General features: G+C 44.4%; 3 protein-coding genes across 5 annotated transcripts in view; 1 reads left to right on the forward strand and 2 right to left on the reverse strand.

Moving 5' to 3' along the window:
* LOC130404092 (zinc-binding protein A33-like) overlaps positions 1-1,355 on the reverse strand; it is a 4,362-nt gene extending 3,007 nt beyond the window's left edge. Inside the window, exons 1-2 of one of the 2 annotated variants that reach the window (XM_056608703.1) lie at positions 1,339-1,355; positions 1-85 (exon numbers count right to left, since the gene is read on the reverse strand). The exon at positions 1-85 is cut by the window's left edge and continues 80 nt beyond it. The gene's annotated coding sequence lies outside the window, so the exon portion shown is untranslated. Of the gene's footprint in view, positions 328-1,338 lie in introns of those variants that run through there. The other variant, XM_056608702.1, reaches the window with a different exon arrangement.
* The window catches only part of LOC130404095 (membrane-spanning 4-domains subfamily A member 4D-like), a 53,062-nt gene that overhangs the window by 9,546 nt on the left and 23,004 nt on the right, over positions 1-20,512 (forward strand). The window lies entirely within an intron of this gene.
* Positions 12,588-16,414, reverse strand: LOC130404093 (nuclear factor 7, brain-like). 2 transcript variants are annotated; one of them, XM_056608705.1, is made up of 3 exons: positions 16,259-16,414; positions 15,830-15,994; positions 12,588-15,442 (listed from the first exon to the last, which is right to left on the reverse strand). In XM_056608705.1, exon 3 carries the CDS (start codon positions 15,335-15,337, stop codon positions 13,817-13,819), a length of 1,521 nt encoding a protein of 506 aa, XP_056464680.1. In that variant the 5' UTR covers positions 15,338-15,442; positions 15,830-15,994; positions 16,259-16,414; the 3' UTR covers positions 12,588-13,816. The 2 variants fall into 2 exon arrangements, with proteins under 2 accessions (XP_056464680.1, XP_056464681.1); XM_056608706.1 differs by having other exon boundaries at positions 13,634-15,442; positions 15,933-16,414.

Consider the following 20,512-nt stretch of genomic DNA (forward strand, 5'->3'; position numbering starts at 1 on the left):
CCTCTGGTCCTTTGAACACTCACCTCAAGTCATTCCTCTTCAATCTAGGGCTTCCCATCCTGAAGGAGACCAACTCCACCTACGTCTGAACGACAGTGTTTGGTTACAGGTTAATCATTATCAGATCTGAACAGTGTCCCCCACGTGGACCTGAAAGAGTTCTGAACGACTTGTTGTGCCCGCGACACTCAAGTTAGGAGGACGCTCCGAGACACTAGGAGTCATTTCAGAGTTAGAACGGAAAATAAGAAATAATGTTGACTTCAGGAATACTAAATACTTCAAATGGATCCCAATCAGTAGCACCACCATAAAGACATCCATCCTTGATTCAACAGCAGTCCTTTACCGTTTTTAATTTGGTCAGCTCTACACGTTTTCTTTATAGCCCAGACTACATTGATTGATATTAAACACAATATTTTCAAACAGAATTCAAAAATCAAACCCATAACACTAAACTTGTTTAAATAAATGTCTTTGGGTTGGGGGAGAGGCCAGAGAGCTGTTCATTAAAAGTGTTTGACCAGTCATTGCACTGGTCATGTGATGCGTTGGACTCTCTCCCGTCCTATCGTCTGGTTAGGGAGGGGAAGTCTGAAGTCCAGCAGCAAACTGCTGCTGAGTTTCATTCTCTGGTCACCCTATGAGTTCTCTGACCCAAAGTAATGAGTTCTGTTCATCTGTTTCTTTGTGTATTAAAGGATCCTCATGAGCTGAGAACACTGGTCAGCTGAGGGACCTAGCTAGGGGCCCAGCTGGGGGTCCTAGTCAGGGACCCTAACCCAAAGGGTCCCTAGCCCTAACCCTAGCCTTGAGAGATCCTCATCATGACTCATGGTGCATGGATGATGTATAACAAGTTCCCTACTTTCCTAGTGGAAATGGCAGCTTGTTCAAAGGCTTGTTATAGCGCCACCTATTGTTAATTCTGGCCCATCCTTTGCATCTCTAACTAATTTTACGAGTTCTACAAGCCTGCTATCGTTTTTGAGATATGGCAGGAAAATAATAATAATAATAATACAGGGTCCCACGTCTTTCGTAGGACCCCTAACTAGAAAAATCATTTATTGGCCCCAACTTTCACTACTGAAGATGCAGGTATTATCTTATCGACCACTTCTGTCTGCCCTGTAATCATTGAAGATCGGCTCACAACGCACAGGGGCGCCACCTGCAGGCCACGGGGGGAACCCTGTTTTCTCCAAATCGGACTAGTTGCCAGTTCCCTATTCATTGATTTGTTGGACAATTTGGGGAAATATTTCATCGACCTATATGTTCCATCATTTTCAAAAACGCGGAGGAGGGAAAGTTACTTGCGTACTTACTTACTTGCCATGCATCCGACGCGCCAGCAGAGGGCGCTGTGGTACCACAATTAGTGTTCTGGTAAACCAAAAACAGTCGACTATCAATTTTCATAGTCTACTGACTCTAGCCCTAACTCTGACTTAAATCTGACCTTGACCTAACCCTTTACCTTATCTTTTTGATATCCGAAGACCACACGTAGGAAGACGTCCAGTTAATATTGCCTCCACATGTAAAATCCTTTATTACGCAAGCGGAGGCATTAAGCAAATGTGAATGAGGCGACAGAGGAAGAGGCATGTATTGAAGCCTCCACCATCTGTGGATCTCATTTAAACTGAACTCTGCGGTAACATCAAGGTTTCATTCTTATCAACAGGTCGGTATTCTCAATTTGACGCTTGTGGCACTAGGCCACATATTTAATATTTTAGGATACACTGTAAAAATATTACCTGGTTTCAATATGTAAAGAATTAACAGGTATAATGTGGTGATCCTAAAGTAATGTTCCTACCTTAATGTGTACCTGTGGCCTTATATTTATATGTATTTATTTTATATTTATGACTGTTATTGTTTTCTGACCGGGGATCGGTGTTCCGCAAATCAGCTGACGGGCCTGTCAGCTGAGGGGATGAGGTTCGAGAGGTTTTAAATACAAGGAAGTGAATTGCCAGGGGAGGTGGCGCGTAATGAATGAATGGAGGGAGCCTGAGAGGGACCTCTTACAAAAGCCAGTCCAACTGAGAAAGCTTAATAGTGGGAAAGCTTTAAGAACCACGGAGACAAAGTCGACAACTCTTGCCGACTCGTTGGATACGTCGGTAAGAGCGAATTATTTTTTGCTGGAGGTTTTTGTTACGACCTGGGTCATCTTGTTTTTCTTTGCCTGTCTTTTTCCTGGATTGCCTATTTTTTTCCCCGGACGTAAGAGACCGTTGCTTGCGGAGTTTTGTTCGGGGACATCGGGGATTTCGTTTGGATATTCTTTTTTTGTTTGCTTTGAACTAGAGGGAGAACGCGCGAGTGTGCGCAAGGGGCGCGCAAAGCGAGGCCGCATATTAACGCGGTTATCAGATCACATCGGCGGAAAATACTTTTGGGGGTATCTGGACTGTGGGTTTATTTGAGGGTTGTTTGGTGAATGTATATGGAAATGTGAACAGTTTGAAAATATATGAGTTAATGTAATTCCCTGAGCTATATCCTCGTTATTTGTAGTATTAAGTGGTCTCAAACGAACACAATCAATGTGCTTGGTTCTCAAATTAAGAAACTCGCGTTTCTTTCGTAATAATTGGGCTAAAAGATTAGTCAAAGTGTTACACGCACGGTACGGCCACACCAACCAAGGCTGGTTTATGCTCGGTTACGTAAGCGTAAGCGCAAGCGCAAGAGGCCCTTGCGCGCCCTTGCGCCCCCCTTGCGCGACTTCTCACGTCTTGCGTGCGTCGGGCGATTTTTCTAGACTTGCGTCATTTTTTACGTAAGCTTTTACGCGAGCCGCCCAGCCTGCAAGGCTGTGATTGGTTTGCTGGTCTGGTTACTACTTCCTGTCTGGAGTATCACCCGGCAGGCTCATATACAAAAGCATTAACCTGAAGTGAAGTTAACTTTGCTGCCAACACATTATGTCGTTTTAAAATGTAGAGAGATATGCACATTTATACAACCCCAATGATCAACAACTTCATCACCCCTGTTCCTCTGTCTGTTGCCATCATTCACTGTGTATGGGGAGAACACGATCTGGCACATAAACAAACCAACGACTCCCACAGACAAAGACGTCATTCTCGAGGTCGTCTTCAACGAAAAACTTTCCTCCACATATTACTCCACCTACTGTTCTGGCGGTAAATTGCTTGGCAACACGCGCAACACGCGCAACCTAAAAGGGAGCATGAATTGCTTTGAGTAGATTTTGCGCAACAACGTAACACCAACGCTGAAGCATGCAGCCGCCTTCCTTGCGCGCCCTTGCGCACCCCTTGCGCGACTTCTCACGTCTTGCGTGCGTCGGGCGATTTTTCTAGACTTGCGTCATTTTTTACGTAAGCTTTTACGCGAGCCGCGCAGCCTGCAAGGCTGTGATTGGTCTGCTGGTCTGGTTACTACTTCCTGTCTGGAGTATCACATTGATAGAATGGAACCCGGCAGGCTCATATACAAAAGCATTGAAGTGAAGTTAACTTTGCTGCCAACACATTATGTCGTTTTAAAATGTAGAGAGATATGCACATTTATACAACCCCAATGATCAATCACCCCTGTTCCTCTGTCTGTTGCCATCATTCACTGTGTATGGGGAGAACACGATCTGGCACATAAACAAACCAACGACTCCCACAGACAAAGACGTCATTCTCGAGGTCGTCTTCGTCTATGTGGAGTAAAAAACTTTACTCCACCTACTGTTCTGGCGGTGAATTGCTTGGCAACACGCGCAACCTAAAAGGGAGCATGAATTGCTTTGAGTAAATTTTGCGCAACAACGTAACGGTACGGCCACACCAACCGCGTTACTCGCGTTAAGGCCGATTTATGCTCAGTTACGTAAGCGTAAGCGCAAGCGCAAGAGGCCCTTGCGCGCCCTTGCGCACCCCTTGCGCGACTTCTCACGTCTTGCGTGCGTCGGGCGATTTTTCTAGACTTGCGTCATTTTTTACGTAAGCTTTTACGCGAGCCGCCCAGCCTGCAAGGCTGTGATTGGTCTGCTGGTCTGGTTACTACTTCCTGTCTGGAGTATCACTCGGCAGGCTCATATACAAAAGCATTAACGTGAAGTGAAGTTAACTTTGCTGCCAACACATTATGTCGTTTTAAAATGTAGAGAGATATGCACATTTATACAACCCCAATGATCAACAACTTCATCACCCCTGTTCCTCTGTCTGTTGCCATCATTCACTGTGTATGGGGAGAACACGATCTGGCACATAAACAAACCCGACTCCCACAGACAAAGACGTCATTCTCGAGGTCGTCTTCAACGAAAAACTTTCCTCCACATATTACTCCACCTTCTGTTCTGGCGGTAAATTGCTTGGCAACACGCGCAACCTAAAAGGGAGCATGAATTGCTTTGAGTAAATTTTGCGCAACAACGTAACACCAACGCTGAAGCATGCAGCCGCCTTTAGGCGCGTCAGACGCACGTAATTACGCACGTAAACGCAGGAACGCGCCCAACGCACAAACGCCCGGAGTTCAGAAATGTGAACTTTCAACGCTCCAACGAGTGGCGCTTAGCCGCGATAGCCAATCAGCGTGGAGCTTGACCCGACGTCACTGGCAGAGACTAGTGAGCTGGGACAGAAGCATACGGCCGACATCTTTCTTTATTCTGGGTGGAAATAGTAACATAGTTACGCTATTAAATGCGTTTATGGAAACATTTTTAGCGAGAAATGTGCATTTTACTTTCATAATGTTCGCTCGGTGAATGTGAAGGATGTTTGGTTTGATAGTTATGACGAAGAGGGAACGCTCCATTCACTTGCATGGAGAGAGTCTCTGGTTGCTAAGCAACCTCAACGTCTTGGCGGACTATATCTCTGCTGATCAACACTACGAATGCTGGAAACACACCAGACACACCATGTGAAGTTATTTAACCCGATTATTGTTATTTATATCAGAGATTATTTAATCCATCCCGATCTAAACTCTATCACCCAAACACGGCGGCGTTTGGGTTTCCTACCTCGGACTCCAGCGCAGCCACGGCCGACAACTATCTTTATTCTGGGTGGAAATAGTAACATAGTTACGCCATTAAATGTGTTTATGGAAACATTTTTAGCGAGAAATGTGCATTTTACTTTCATAATGTTCGCTCGGTGAATGTGAAGGATGTTTGGTTTGATAGTTATGACGAAGAGGGAACGCTCCGTTCACTTGCATGGACATGGACTCATCGAGCTGCGTTGGTGCGTTGACGCGTTGGAAGCGTTGAACCACCACACAATGATCAAGCGTCAGGTTAGGCGCGTTACTCGCGTTATCCAACGCGAGTAACGCGGTTGGTGTGGCCGTACCTTTAGGGCGTATGAGGCGCGTACATATACGCGCGTACATATACGCGCGTACATATACGCGCGTACATATACGCGCGTACATATACGCGCGTACGCGTATATGGAGTTCTTCTAGAAAGGCTGCTCTGGGTTCTTCTAGAAAACAACATTTGTTTAGTTTTTTCAGTGTTGAGGACTAATTTTAGTTGCAGGAGTGTGTGTTGGACTACATCAAAAGCTTTCTGCAGAGATTCAACAGCTCTAGCAGGAGTTGATCCAAAACAGTAAATAATTGTGTCATCTGCATAAAAATGCATATTAGCATCTGACACGTTTTTTCCCAAATCATTAATGTACATAATGAACAAGAGGGGTCCTAATATTGAACCCTGTGGCACGCCCTTGTGGACACTCACAAATTCAGAACACAGACCATCATATTTAATACACTGAGTCCTGTCACTCAAATAATCTGTATGTTGTTCATACTTAGCTAATAAAGTTGATTCCGATTCTGATTAACCCATCACATGAATGTAAAGTTGAAATATAATTACTATAGTAAATGATAGTCTTGTTTCAACTTCTTCATGTTTGCGTGAGTGGCTGAATCTGCGTTGTGTATTTTTCTTAAGTAGAGACGTGACCAAGGATCTCAGTCCGGACTCGGGAAATCCGACATCCATTTATGTTTGCCGCTGAAGATAAATATAAAACGGCTTCCTTTCAGGAAGTGCCCTGAAAACAATCCTCCCACTCCTCTTCCCAAGAGAATAAGTCTACGTTTACACGATGACGGGCTGAACAGAAGACGCAAAAGTGGCGTCGCGTCTTCACTTTTTATTCCGTGTTTAGACAAGCGTTTTCGGGAGGAAATCTGCGTGCATACGGTGACGCAAAAGTGTGTGGAATTCGATTGGGTATGCGTGCCAGGCGGCTAGGTGGTGCTGTGATACACTATCACACAACACCTCCATGTCTGAGCACATGCGTAGAATCTTCCTTCTTCTCTTATCCGTGCCGCAAAAACCAAAAAGATCCTTCTCTGTTCAGTAATACTATCTGTACATATCCTGTATATTTCGTGGAACGCTGTACGCTTGTTAGAGCTGCCAGAGCAGCTTGAAGGTCCGACGCATGGAAATAATCTGACATGTTTGTTTATTTCCTTGTACTGGCACATGTATGTGACGTAAACGCGTACTCGACGTGAGCAGATCTGAGCAGTGTTTTGCGTCTTGGCAGTGTAGACGGAAACGCTACGGCGGAGCGTATTCAGCTTTTCCACTCTGGAGGGTGGTTTCAGATTTATGCGTTTTCATGCCCCAAAAACGCCGTCACCGTCTAAACGAAAAGCACTTCCGATAAAATATATGTTGTTTTTACCCGCAAGCGTCCTCGTGTAAACGGGGCCTCAGAACAAAAGGGCCACGTGCATACAACTTTATCACAAAAAGGTTTGAAGTCAAAGAAATAAGACATACCTGAAGATAAATATAAAACAACAGCTTCCTTTCAGAATGTGCCCTTTAACTATCCTCCAACTCTTACACAAAGCACACAGAGGGGGAGGGCTACTAGCATGACTACACCAAGGTCAGGGGCAGGCCAGCATGTCGTAATAAAATATAACGTTCTCCAAAACACTGCAATCTATGCATTGATATTTACATGACACTTCCATTAAACAATGTATAGTCAAAATAATTTATGTAAAGAATGGTAAACTATAAGATGGTTAAAGACTTGATCAAAAAATGGGGGGAAATAATTGCACACACCACTTCCCAAGAGAATCAGAGCAAAAGGGAAGAGGGCAGGGCGGGGGGGGGGGGGGGGGGGGGGGGGGACAGCAAACATGGGGTTCTCAGAAATGTGGGCGGGATTAGGGAAGGAGGTGGAGCTAAATCAAAGAACAAAATCAAATAGAAAGGGGCACATAAGGCAGCTGGAAAGCTAAACTTCAGGTAATAAAACTGTAAAAGGCAATTTTGTGTAATTATAACTAAAGGGATATTACACACTGTTACACTTGCTCTGTTAAGTTGTTAATTAACAAAAGACATGAACCAAAATTCTCTCTCTGAAGTTTGTTTATTAACTCAATGCGACCAGCATGCCTCTGTTACCACTAGGCTGCCTCACAGCTCAGTGATTGGACACAGAGGTGGCGCATGTATACAATAGGTATCCTATGTTATGCCTTGACAGTAGTTCTTGAGTCAGTTAGAACAATATAAACCATCAGTCGTCTCTTTGATTATATTATATATAAGCCCTTTTCATTACATGAATGTAAAGATTTAATATATTACAGTAGTTCATGAGTCTTGTTTCAACCTTATGTTTGCTATGTTGTTAATGAACAAATGGCATGAAGCAAAATAAAAAGTAGTCGCATTGAACCATGAGGGGATCTTACAGTATGACCTATTGAGTGCATGATAGTTAATATTATTTAATGTAATGACGCATCTCACAGAATGGTTGGTCGAGGTTGGACTTGAAACGGTCGTCCCGTTGTCATGAGGCCGACATAATACCACTGCACTACACATACACCGAATGTACTAATGAATCCATAAAGACAAGGTTTCTCTTTACAGGATTCTGAAATCAGGTTATATGTTAGGTTTGGATTGGTCAGAGATGGTTAGTTCAGGTGTGAGGTCAGAGATGGTTAGTTCAGGTGTTCGGTTAGAGATGGTTACCCAGATAGCAAACAGACGTTGAAACTATATTACATTTACATTTAGGGCATTTAGCAGACGCTTTTATCCAAAGCGACTTACAATAAGTATATTTGTCATAAGAAGTGCATCAATATATCGCTGTCGGTACAGAAAGGATGTTCATAGAACCAAGTGCAAGTACCACAATCGCTAGGCTAATCAATTCCCGTGTTACAGCCATGATAGCAGCAGTTGCTACACAGTTAAGTGCTCTAATACAATACAGTGCAATGCAATACAATGCAATACAATACAATACAATACAATACAATGGTGGCCAGAAGGGGGGGGGTGGCTATGCAGTGTTGAGGTGGACTCTGAACAGGTGAGTCTTGAGTCTTTTTCGGAAGATATTGAGCGACTCTGCGGTCCTGAGAGCGGCAGGGAGCTCGTTCCACCACTGAGGTCCCAAAACCGAGAAAAGTTGTGACTTTGCTGAACGGCCTTTGCTAGCTCTTAGCGATGGCGGTTCCAGACGTCCAGCTGAGGTAGTTGAGCGGAGGGATCGAGCTGGGGTATGTGGCTTCAGCAATGCTTGGAGGTAGGCAGGGGCAGTTCCATCGACTGCCTTGTATGCCAGTACCATCGTCTTAAATTTGATGCGAGCTACTACAGGGAGCCAGTGGAGGTCCCGGAAGAGGGGGGTCACATGGGAGAACTTTGGTAGGTTGAACACGAGGCGCGCTGCCGCATTCTGGATGCGCTGCAAAGGTTTAATTGCAGAGGCAGGAAGTCCAGCCAGTGAGTTACAGTAGTCGAGGCGGGAGATGACCAGTGATTGGACTAGAAGCTGAGCTGCTTCCCTTGTGAGGAAGGGCCGGATTCTGCGGATGTTGTAAGTCAACATTCCGTTGACAACATTAAATCATTGAATCAACATTTAACTCTGATGTTGAATCTACATCATTTTGCAACCTTTTTTAATATTGAAACAACGTTGAAATCCTGTCCACAGATCAGCAGAATTTCAATGGTTTTTCAATTATCAGGAATTTTGGAATAATGTTGAAATTTTAACTATACTAACTTGGATCAACGTGATTTCAATGGAATTTCAATCGTTATTAAGCATAGAAAATGATTGCTAGGCATCCGGAAATGTATCGCCCTAAATTAAATAGCCTTTAATGAATATCCTGCTTTATCGACGGATGTTAAAAAGTGGTGGAACATTTGAAAGCTTGTATGCCTATAGCCTAGCCAAAACACTGACCGCACCACACTGTTTAAGGTAAAAACAAATTCCTTTTATTACACTCTTTTCATTGCTATAATCTGTCAGATGTCTATTAAATGACAGTTGACCACAAGGCGATTCTATCTATGCATCTTCTTGAATTGCTTCATATTTTAGTCGGCAGGGGCTTGTAATGCTGCGTAGCATGATGAGCATGATAAGGTGCAAGGAGCAGAAGAAGTTGACATGGGGGCTAATTTTCAGTTGAAAAAAAACGCTGGCATTATTTTATCAGCTGAGGGCGTATTCATTGCCATAACAACGTGAGCTAATCAACCAGTACAACATGTTCTGATACTATGAGACTCAGGAAAACGCCCTCAGCTGATAAAAGATTTCAGGGGTCCGCGAGCAGCAGAGGGGACGTAGTGTCTTATTTATTTATTTTAATTAGTTACTTATTTTATTTGATCTGAATTTTAAATAATCATAATACAAGGATCGGAAGTTTTAACAGAATTCTGATCTTACAAAGTCATGAGTCATGACAGAGGGACTTGGTGTCTTTATTCATGCTTGAACCTGACCAATGTTTACTGTTTAAAAATATTTTAAATTAAATGCAGACCCCAGTCTTGTTTCTCTGTTTTGAGATTCACACAGACTTAGCAGTCTTGTTTAAATGTTACAAATTTCGTTAATAAACAGAACTTGGGATCTTGTTTTAAATTGTTGCAGATTATATCTCCGCTAATTTTATTAACCTATTTGATAATATGGTGATTGTATGCAGAATGCTGGTGCCAGGAACTCATACCGTTTTTTTGTACAGATAAATAAATACATATTAGCAGGTTCTCAAAAGTAGGCTATTTCAATTAAGGGAGGGCGTGAAAATATTGTTATTTTTTTGTGAAACGTACACAAAGGAGATTTAATATACCTCAAATGTGTTATTACAGTTCACATCCATTTGATTATTCCATCATCCTTCATATTTTTTCCTTTCTTCACTTTAGTGGTTCAGAAGTGCATTATTTAGCTGGCACTGCCAGCTATGGGCTTAGACATACAACAGTAACTAGGAAAATAAAGGTTGGACAGGACAAAATAAAAATCATGGATAATATAATACTCCATTTACAAAAGTGTTATCTATAACTCAGATAAAAAGGTTGTCAACAATTTATTTCTTCTTTAAGGGCTAGAAAATGTGTTTAATTCGTTCCTCTGGGACGAAAATACTCATTGGTATTATGGGTTTAACTGAGGTTAAACTGTTACAAAAGGTCTGTGCTTTTCTGACAATAAACCGGCAGACTATTAAAGAATATACAATGTGTTGGATGGATAGATTAATAGATAGATTTACCCCCCACCAGAATAATTTAGGATCAGGTCCTAAAATCCAGCAGAATGCAGGAAATCACGTCTACAATATTCAACCCCCCCCCATTTTATATTCCTCATATACCCCTGGGGTATATATATTTGTATATAGCCTACCTCATATACCCCTGGGGTATATATATTTGTATATAGCCTACCTCATATACCCCTGGGGTATATACATTTGTATATAGCCTACCTCATATACCCCTGGGGTATATATATTTGTATATAGCCTACCTCATATACCCCTGGGGTATATACATTTGTATATAGCCTACCTCATATACCCCTGGGGTATATATATTTGTATATAGCCTACCTCGTATACCCCTGGGGTATATATATTTGTATATAGCCTACCTCGTATACCCCTGGGGTATATATATTTGTATATAGCCTACCTCATATACCCCTGGGGTATATATATTTGTATATAGCCTACCTCATATACCCCTGGGGTATATATATTTGTATATAGCCTGCCTCATATACCCCTGGGGTATATACATTTGTATATAGCCTACCTCATATACCCCTGGGGTATATATATTTGTATATAGCCTACCTCATATACCCCTGGGGTGTATATATTTGTATATAGCCTACCTCATATACCCCTGGGGTATATATATTTGTATATAGCCAACCTCATATACCCCTGGGGTATATATATTTGTATATAGCCTACCTCATATACCCCTGGGGTATATATATTTGTATATAGCCTACCTCATATACCCCTGGGGTATATGAGGTAGGCTTAAAAATCAGAGCCTAGAATCGCCCCTGGTCGGGTGAAGCTTTAGCCTGATATCAAGACAGCATTGTCAACTCATTTCATTCCGTTTTGATACAGATCCTCAAAATGAAACTTAGGAATTGGGCGGATCTGTGTGTTTGCCCATATTTTTGTGTGCCTTGCTGGTCTCCTGGTCTCCTCCTGGTCTCCTCCTGGTCTCCTCCTGCTCCTCCTGGTCCTCCTGGTCTCCTCCTGGTCTCCTCCTAGTCTCCTGGTCTCCTCCTGGTCTCCTCCTGCTCCTCCTGGTCTCCTCCTGGTCTCCTCGTGGTCTCCTGGTCTCCTCCTGGTCTCCTGGTCTCCTCCTGGTCTCCTGGTCTCCTCCTGGTCTCCTGGTCTCCTCCTGGTCTCCTCCTGGTCCTCCTGGTCTCCTCCTGGTCTCCTCCTGGTCTCCTGGTCTCCTCCTGGTCTCCTCCTGGTCTCCTCCTGGTCTTCTCCTGGTCTCCTCCTGGTCACCTCCTGGTCTCCTGGTCTCCTCCTGGTCTCCTCCTGGTCCTCCTGGTCTCCTCCTGGTCTCCTCCTGGTCCTCCTGGTCTCCTGGTCTCCTCCTGGTCTCCTCCTGCTCCTCCTGGTCTCCTCCTGGTCCCCTCCTGGTCTCTTCCTGGTCTCTTCCTGGTCTCTTCCTGGTCTCCTGGTCTCCTCCTGGTCTCCTCCTGGTCTCCTCCTGGTCTCTTCCTGGTCTCTTCCTGGTCTCCTGGTCTCCTCCTGGTCTCCTCCTGGTCTCCTCCTGGTCTCCTCCTGTACTCCTGGTCTCCTCCTGGTCTCCTCCTGGTCCCCTCCTGGTCACCTGGTCTCCTCCTGGTCTCCTCCTGGTCTCCTCCTGCTCCTCCTGGTCTCCTCCTGGTCCTCCTGGTCTCCTCCTGGTCTCCTCCTGGTCCCCTCCTGGTCACCTGGTCTCCTCCTGGTCTCCTCCTGGTCCCCTCCTGGTCACCTGGTCTCCTCCTGGTCTCCTCCTGGTCTCCTCCTGGTCTCTTCCTGGTCTCTTCCTGGTCTCCTGGTCTCCTCCTGGTCTCCTCCTGGTCTCCTCCTGTACTCCTGGTCTCCTCCTGGTCTCCTCCTGGTCTCCTCCTGGTCCCCTCCTGGTCACCTGGTCTCCTCCTGGTCTCCTCCTGGTCTCCTCCTGCTCCTCCTGGTCTCCTCCTGGTCCTCCTGGTCTCCTCCTGGTCTCCTCCTGGTCTCCTCCTGGTCCCCTCCTGGTCACCTGGTCTCCTCCTGGTCTCCTCCTGGTCCCCTCCTGGTCCCCTCCTGGTCTCCTGGAGACCATTCCCCAGCAGGACCAGCGCTGGATTGCGTCCACGCTGTGGAGGAACCAGCGGCTGCGCCCGGACGTCCAGCTCTGGTATGAGCCACCGATTCCTGCCCTCATCTACAACCAGGTCCCGTCACCAGAACGCTTCGGCTTCACAATTTAAATCAAAATCAAAATGTGTGCGTGAAGAAGGTTTCCTGTTGTACGCGTCAGGACGGCTTCTGGAGGAGTTATGAACGACATGAATCATAGAACAGGCCGACACATGTTTATTGTAAGAAATAACTTTTAGTTGGTTAACGGGAATGGAATCACAGTTACCTGAATAATCACTATTCATAATAATTAATAACATAATAACATAATAATTAATTCATCATTATGTTCTGATTGATTTCCTCCGTTACTAAACCCTAAACCCTGGAATCAAACCCTAACCCCTTTCTATACCCTGTGTGAATATGTATAAACCAATACGTCCCAAACAGTGAGGGTAGACTAATACACAGACAGGAATGAACAGCATTGACTAAAACCAAAAGTAATAGAATTACACACCAGCCGTTTGATAGATGATTATTATTTCCCCATGTGATTCTTGTGTAGGTGTTAACATAACAATATTAACAATATAATTGATTTCTCTACATGTGTGGTTCTATTACAGACCCTTGTTATCAACATTAAACGTACAATTCCATTTAACAAGAAAACACACGCACCCCTCACTGTTAATGATCCACAGGCTGCACTGAGACCTTCACTGACCATCCTCTACCGTCTATGATACTATACTCATATATATACACAACTAGATATATTGATCCACATGTATATATGTATGTATGTATGTATGTATGTATGTATGTATGTATGTATGTATGTATGTATGTATGTATGTATGTATGTATGTATGTATGTATGTATGTATGTATGTATGTATGTATGTATGTATGTATGTATGTATGTATGTATGTATGTATGTATGTATGTATGTATGTATGTATGTATGTATGTATGTATGTATGTATGTATGTATGTATGTATGTATGTATGTATGTATGTATGTATGTATGTATGTATGTATGTATGTATGTATGTATAAACTGAATGTAACTGACAAGGTTACATTCATTTACATGGCTTAGTGCGTGAGGAGACACCACACACTCTAACATCTTTGGTCCGGGCTTCACCTGCTGCTCCAACATTAAAATAAGGGAAGATGTTGTCAGTGAAAGTGTCTTGATGGGTGTAGATGAGAGTCATGTCTTCAGGGTCGTAGAAGGACACCTCCCCTCCATCATAGTCCAGCTGGACTCTGATCCTCTCTGGAGTCCTCTTCAATGTCAGGGTTTCACCACTACCCAGAGTGTACTTTCCACTGCGGTGGAGTAAACACCAGATTCCATTAGCTGGTGTAGCAGGACGCTCTCCTTTCCTGTCCACTGACTCTTTAGCAACACCTATTATCCAGTCAGGATGGTCTCCCACCTCCACCTCCCAGCAGTGTTCCCCTGAGCTGAAGCCCTCAGAGCCCAGAACATTACGGTACCAAGTGAACCTCTCTGGGTTGTTAGGAACCTTCTGGATTACACCGCTATGTCTCACGCTGGTCAGATCATCAGACAGAGAGAGCCGGCGTGCTGCAGTGTTTGGGTCCAGAGTAACGGGGCTGAAGGTGGTCCTCTGCCCCATCTCCTCCCAGACTCGGTGGGCCAGGTTTCCCAGGTGTTTGGCCTCGTCCAGCAGCGCTCCAGGAAGCAGCTGGGGATCAGAACCGGAGAGCAGGGCTCTGGCGCTGGTCCGGGAGCGCGTGGAAGAGCTGAGGAACGACAGGCCGTCCTTCTGCAGGTCTGCTTCTACAGCCAAGAGACCCTCTGAGAGAGACCGGATCTGCTCCTGAAGGGTCTTCCTCTCCAGGAGGATCCTCTTCCTCTTCTGCTCCTCTTCCTCTCTCAGGGCCTTCACTCTGGCCTCCTCTTCCTCTCTCAGGAACCGGTGAAGCTGTTCAAACTCTGCTCTGATCCGCCTCTCGGTCTTCACCCGCTGTTCCTTGAGGTGAGGAACCATGGCCTCATACGTCTCCTCCAGCTCCTGGTGTCTGCTCCTCCTGGCCTGTAGAGCCGTGAGGTCATGTGTCAGCTGCTGCTTCAGCTCCTGGACTGGTTCTTCTAGAGGAACCACTGTGTGACCCTGGTGGTGAGGGAACTCACACACGTGACACACAGCTCTCTGCTCCTCCTTACAGAACCACTTGATATCCTTTAAGTGCTCAGTGCAGACCACCTGGGCCTTATCAGAGGGGGCAGACCTCTGGGAGGGTTCAGTGCAGACCACCTGGGCCTCATCAGAGGGGGCAGACCTCTGGGAGGGTTCAGTGCAGACCACCTGGGCCTCATCAGAGGGGGCAGACCTCTGTCTTCTAGCGTAGGAGTCAGCGAGCTCCTTGATGGAAAAGTTAACGACTACATCCTTTGAGGATTTCCTCTTACAGACGGGACAGTTCTTGTTCTCCGCTTGGGCCCAGAAGTCCTGGAGACAGCTGGAACAGAAGCTGTGGTGACAGCCCAGAGACACCGGGTCCTTGAGGATCTCAGTGCACACGCTGCAGGTCAGGAAATGTTTGAGAGGAAGGTTTTCTTCTGCCATTTTAGCGGAGGTCTAGACAGGAATACTCTTCGGATGCGCTCTTTAGTTCTGAAGTCTTTGTTAATAAACTCCGGAGGTGGTCTGTACCCTACGGATTCAGGAGGTCTAAAAAAAAGAAACATTCATCAGCATGACCCGACAACAATAACTCATCAAACAATAAAGATTGGTGTGTCTCTCGTGAATACTATCTACCATCAGCAACTTAATATTAAAATCGAATTGGTAAACTACTGAGCCGAATGTTAGTTTTTGTGTTAATATATCCAAGAATACTAAAGTTATCTTGTAACATGCGTACTGTGTCAGAATATCCCAGCATAATAAAGTTATCGTGTAATATGAGTTCTGTGTTAATATATCCCAGAATACTAAAGTTAGTATGTATTGTGTATGCAAGGTCATCTTCTCTAACTTTATCTAACCTGAATTCACATTAGCTTGCCCGGAATATGAGGCTATCAATAATTCCAACGACATGTCTTTACTCACTTTGGTTCATGTGTGGATCATCATCCTCCGACGGAGTGGAGGTCAAGTGACTGAAACAGTTCTCCTTACTGCAAAATATCCCTCTGGTCCTTTGAACACTCACCTCAAGTCATTCCTCTTCAATCTAGGGCTTCCCATCCTGAAGGAGACCAACTCCACCTACGTCTGAACGACAGTGTTTGGTTACAGGTTAATCATTATCAGATCTGAACAGTGTCCCCCACGTGGACCTGAAAGAGTTCTGAACGACTTGTTGTGCCCGCGACACTCAAGTTAGGAGGACGCTCCGAGACACTAGGAGTCATTTCAGAGTTAGAACGGAAAATAAGAAATAATGTTGACTTCAGGAATACTAAATACTTCAAATGGATCCCAATCAGTAGCACCACCATAAAGACATCCATCCTTGATTCAACAGCAGTCCTTTACCGTTTTTAATTTGGTTATCTCTACACGTTTTCTTTATAGCCCAGACTACATTGATTGATATTAAACACAATATTTTCAAACAGAATTCAAAAATCAAACCCATAACACTAAACTTGTTTAAATAAATGTCTTTGGGTTGGGGGAGAGGCCAGAGAGCTGTTCATTAAAAGTGTTTGACCAGTCATTGCACTGGTCATGTGATGCGTTGGACTCTCTCCCGTCCTATCGTCTGGTTAGGGAGGGGAAGTCTGAAGTCCAGCAGCAAACTGCTGCTGAGTTTCATTCTCTGGTCACCCTATGAGTTCTCTGACCCAAAGTAATGAGTTCTGTTCATCTGTTTCTTTGTGTATTAAAGGATCCTCATGAGCTGAGAACACTGGTCAGCTGAGGGACCTAGCTAGGGGCCCAGCTGGGGGTCCTAGTCAGGGACCCTAACCCAAAGGGTCCCTAGCCCTAACCCTAGCCTTGAGAGATCCTCATCATGACTCATGGTGCATGGATGATGTATAACAAGTTCCCTACTTTCCTAGTGGAAATGGCAGCTTGTTCAAAGGCTTGTTATAGCGCCACCTATTGTTAATTCTGGCCCATCCTTTGCATCTCTAACTAATTTTACGAGTTCTACAAGCCTGCTATAGTTTTTGAGATATGGCAGGAAAATAATAATAATAATAATACAGGGTCCCACGTCTTTCGTAGGACCCCTAACTAGAAAAATCATTTATTGGCCCCAACTTTCACTACTGAAGATGCAGGTATTATCTTATCGACCACTTCTGTCTGCCCTGTAATCATTGAAGATCGGCTCACAACGCACAGGGGCGCCACCTGCAGGCCACGGGGGGAACCCTGTTTTCTCCAAATCGGACTAGTTGCCAGTTCCCTATTCATTGATTTGTTGGACAATTTGGGGAAATATTTCATCGACCTATATGTTCCATCATTTTCAAAAACGCGGAGGAGGGAAAGTTACTTGCGTACTTACTTACTTGCCATGCATCCGACGCGCCAGCAGAGGGCGCTGTGGTACCACAATTAGTGTTCTGGTAAACCAAAAACAGTCGACTATCAATTTTCATAGTCTACTGACTCTAGCCCTAACTCTGACTTAAATCTGACCTTGACCTAACCCTTTACCTTACCTTTTTGATATCCGAAGACCACACGTAGGAAGACGTCCAGTTAATATTGCCTCCACATGTAAAATCCTTTATTACGCAAGCGGAGGCATTAAGCAAATGTGAATGAGGCGACAGAGGAAGAGGCATGTATTGAAGCCTCCACCATCTGTGGATCTCATTTAAACTGAACTCTGCGGTAACATCAAGGTTTCATTCTTATCAACAGGTTGGTATTCTCAATTTGACGCTTGTGACACTAGGCCACATATTTAATATTTTAGGATACACTGTAAAAATATTACCTGGTTTCAATATGTAAAGAATTAACAGGTATAATGTGGTGATCCTAAAGTAATGTTCCTACCTTAATGTGTACCTGTGGCCTTATATTTATATGTATTTATTTTATATTTATGACTGTTATTGTTTTCTGACCGGGGATCGGTGTTCCGCAAATCAGCTGACGGGCCTGTCAGCTGAGGGGATGAGGTTCGAGAGGTTTTAAATACAAGGAAGTGAATTGCCAGGGGAGGTGGCGCGTAATGAATGAATGGAGGGAGTCTGAGAGGGACCTCTTACAAAAGCCAGTCCAACTGAGAAAGCTTAATAGTGGGAAAGCTTTAAGAACCACGGAGACAAAGTCGACAACTCTTGCCGACTCGTTGGATACGTCGGTAAGAGCGAATTATTTTTTGCTGGAGGTTTTTGTTACGACCTGGGTCATCTTGTTTTTCTTTGCCTGTCTTTTTCCTGGATTGCCTATTTTTTTCCCCGGACGTAAGAGACCGTTGCTTGCGGAGTTTTGTTCGGGGACATCGGGGATTTCGTTTGGATATTCTTTTTTTGTTTGCTTTGAACTAGAGGGAGAACGCGCGAGTGTGCGCAAGGGGCGCGCAAAGCGAGGCCGCATATTAACGCGGTTATCAGATCACATCGGCGGAAAATACTTTTGGGGTATCTGGACTGTGGGTTTATTTGAGGGTTGTTTGGTGAATGTATATGGAAATGTGAACAGTTTGAAATTATATGAGTTAATGTAATTCCCTGAGCTATATCCTCGTTATTTGTATTAAGTGGTCTCAAACGAACACAATCAATGTGCTTGGTTCTCAAATTAAGAAACTCGCGTTTCTTTCGTAATAATTGGGCTAAAAGATTAGTCAAAGTGTTACACGCTTAGACCAGACAAAGGACAGCGTGTTGATTTGGGGTGCAGCATTGGGGATGTCTGGGAGTCTTGCTGAAGGTGAGTTGGGGATGGAGAGCGGAGAGAGAGGCGAACAATTCGCTTCTCCCCAGAATGAACCAACCTTCAAGGGCCTCGGGAAGTTCCAGCCCGCACGCACGCACGCACGCGTTTACTTGTACTAGGGACGACTTGTGTTTCATGTTTCCGTCCTGTGACGTGTAGGCCTACTGGCTGCAATAAGAATAAATAATTGCTAGTTATGATTATTGATAATAATGACATTGATTCTGTCGTCTCCCAACGGGCGATTGAAGTTACATTTGGGATCTTCATGGCACTGACAGCAATTACCTATTTGGCTTACGAAGTCCACTTTGCAAAAACACCAATCCTCTTCTGGGGAATCTTCATCGTAAGTAACCTTTAGGTGAAGTCTCGATGCATTATTTCAATCACAGTTGCTCTTTAGTAGCCTATATAATGTGTATGTGTCTCTTAAGTAGCATATACAGTATAATGTGTAGGTGTCTAATAGAAATGACTCTTACTTTCTGTTGTATTCTTGCCAAATCTCATATTGTACATTCTTCAGTACTGTGTTTGTATGCTAGAGGCCTCGTTGTGTTAAATCCCCAGCATTAACTCCATCTTCTTTGGGTGGGTTTAGTGGTAACTGTTGTTCCTGACGGTTTCAGGTGTGCGCTGCGTTGGGGATGAATGTGCTGGTGGCTCTCTCCGCTATCGCTGGAAGTCCTCTTCATGGCTTTGCTATTGTAATATTTGGGTTTGAAGAGTGCGTAACTCTGGAATGTTTAACTATTGTGTATTTTGCTAAGAAATTATGTTCTATTTTTTGGGTTATTTTTATCGTCTCTATTTAATCCATGTTAATTTTCCACTAAAAAAACTATATAATGCAATATAATACAATAATCTTTTTGTTTTGTCAGTGTCACATTGAATTTGTCATGCTGGCAGCGTCCATCTTGCTGTTCATCATCTCCATATTCGTTGTTGCATCTGCAGTGTCTGCTCTGTGTGCCTCTAGAAAGGTAAGGCAGACGTCTGCAGTGTCTGCTCTGTGTTCCTCTAGAAAGGCTGCTCTGTGTTCCTCTAGAAAGGCTGCTCTGGGTTCTTCTAGAAAGGCTGCTCTGTGTTCCTCTAGAAAGGCTGCTCTGTGTTCCTCTAGAAAGGCTGCTCTGTGTCCCTCTAGAAAGGCTGCTCTGTGTTCCTCTAGAAAGGCTGCTCTGTGTCCCTCTAGAAAGGCTGCTCTGTGTTCCTCTAGAAAGGCTGCTCTGTGTTCCTCTAGAAAGGCTGCTCTGTGTTCTTCTAGAATGGCTGCTCTGTGTTCCTCTAGAATGGCTGCTCTGTGTTCCTCTAGAATGGCTGCTCTGTGTTCCTCTAGAATGGCTGCTCTGTGTTCCTCTAGAAAGGCTGCTCTGTGTTCCTCTAGAAAGGCTGCTCTGTGTTCCTCTAGAAAATCTGCTCTGTGTTCCTCTAGAAAGGCTGCTCTGTGTTCCTCTAGAAAGGCTGCTCTGTGTTCCTCTAGAAAGGCTGCTCTGGGTTCCTCTAGAAAGGCTGCTCTGTGTTCCTCTAGAATGGCTGCTCCGTGTCCACTGAGAGAGGAACCGCAGTGGTTGTGTCATTTTGGAAGCGGTTCTTTGAGTTTGATTCGGAGGTATTGCATTCATTGGGGTAATTGTTACATGAATCACCCTTACATTGTAAATTTAATTAGTGAAGCAAGCTTTGTTTTGTAAGGAGGTGGATCGACCGACTGCCTCCCCACTATGAAGGAAATCTAACTTTGATGAGCTTCATGTAGCCATGATCTGTGTGAATGAATAGATGATGAGGTAGCAGCCAATAGGAGTCGTTCTAATGTTCTCCTCTGCTGTTGCCTCTCTGTTTCTGTGTCTCACTCTCTTCTCTCTTTTTTATTTC

This window comes from Gadus chalcogrammus, chromosome 14 (genome assembly GCF_026213295.1).
Source record: "Gadus chalcogrammus isolate NIFS_2021 chromosome 14, NIFS_Gcha_1.0, whole genome shotgun sequence".
Lineage (NCBI taxonomy): Eukaryota > Metazoa > Chordata > Actinopteri > Gadiformes > Gadidae > Gadus > Gadus chalcogrammus.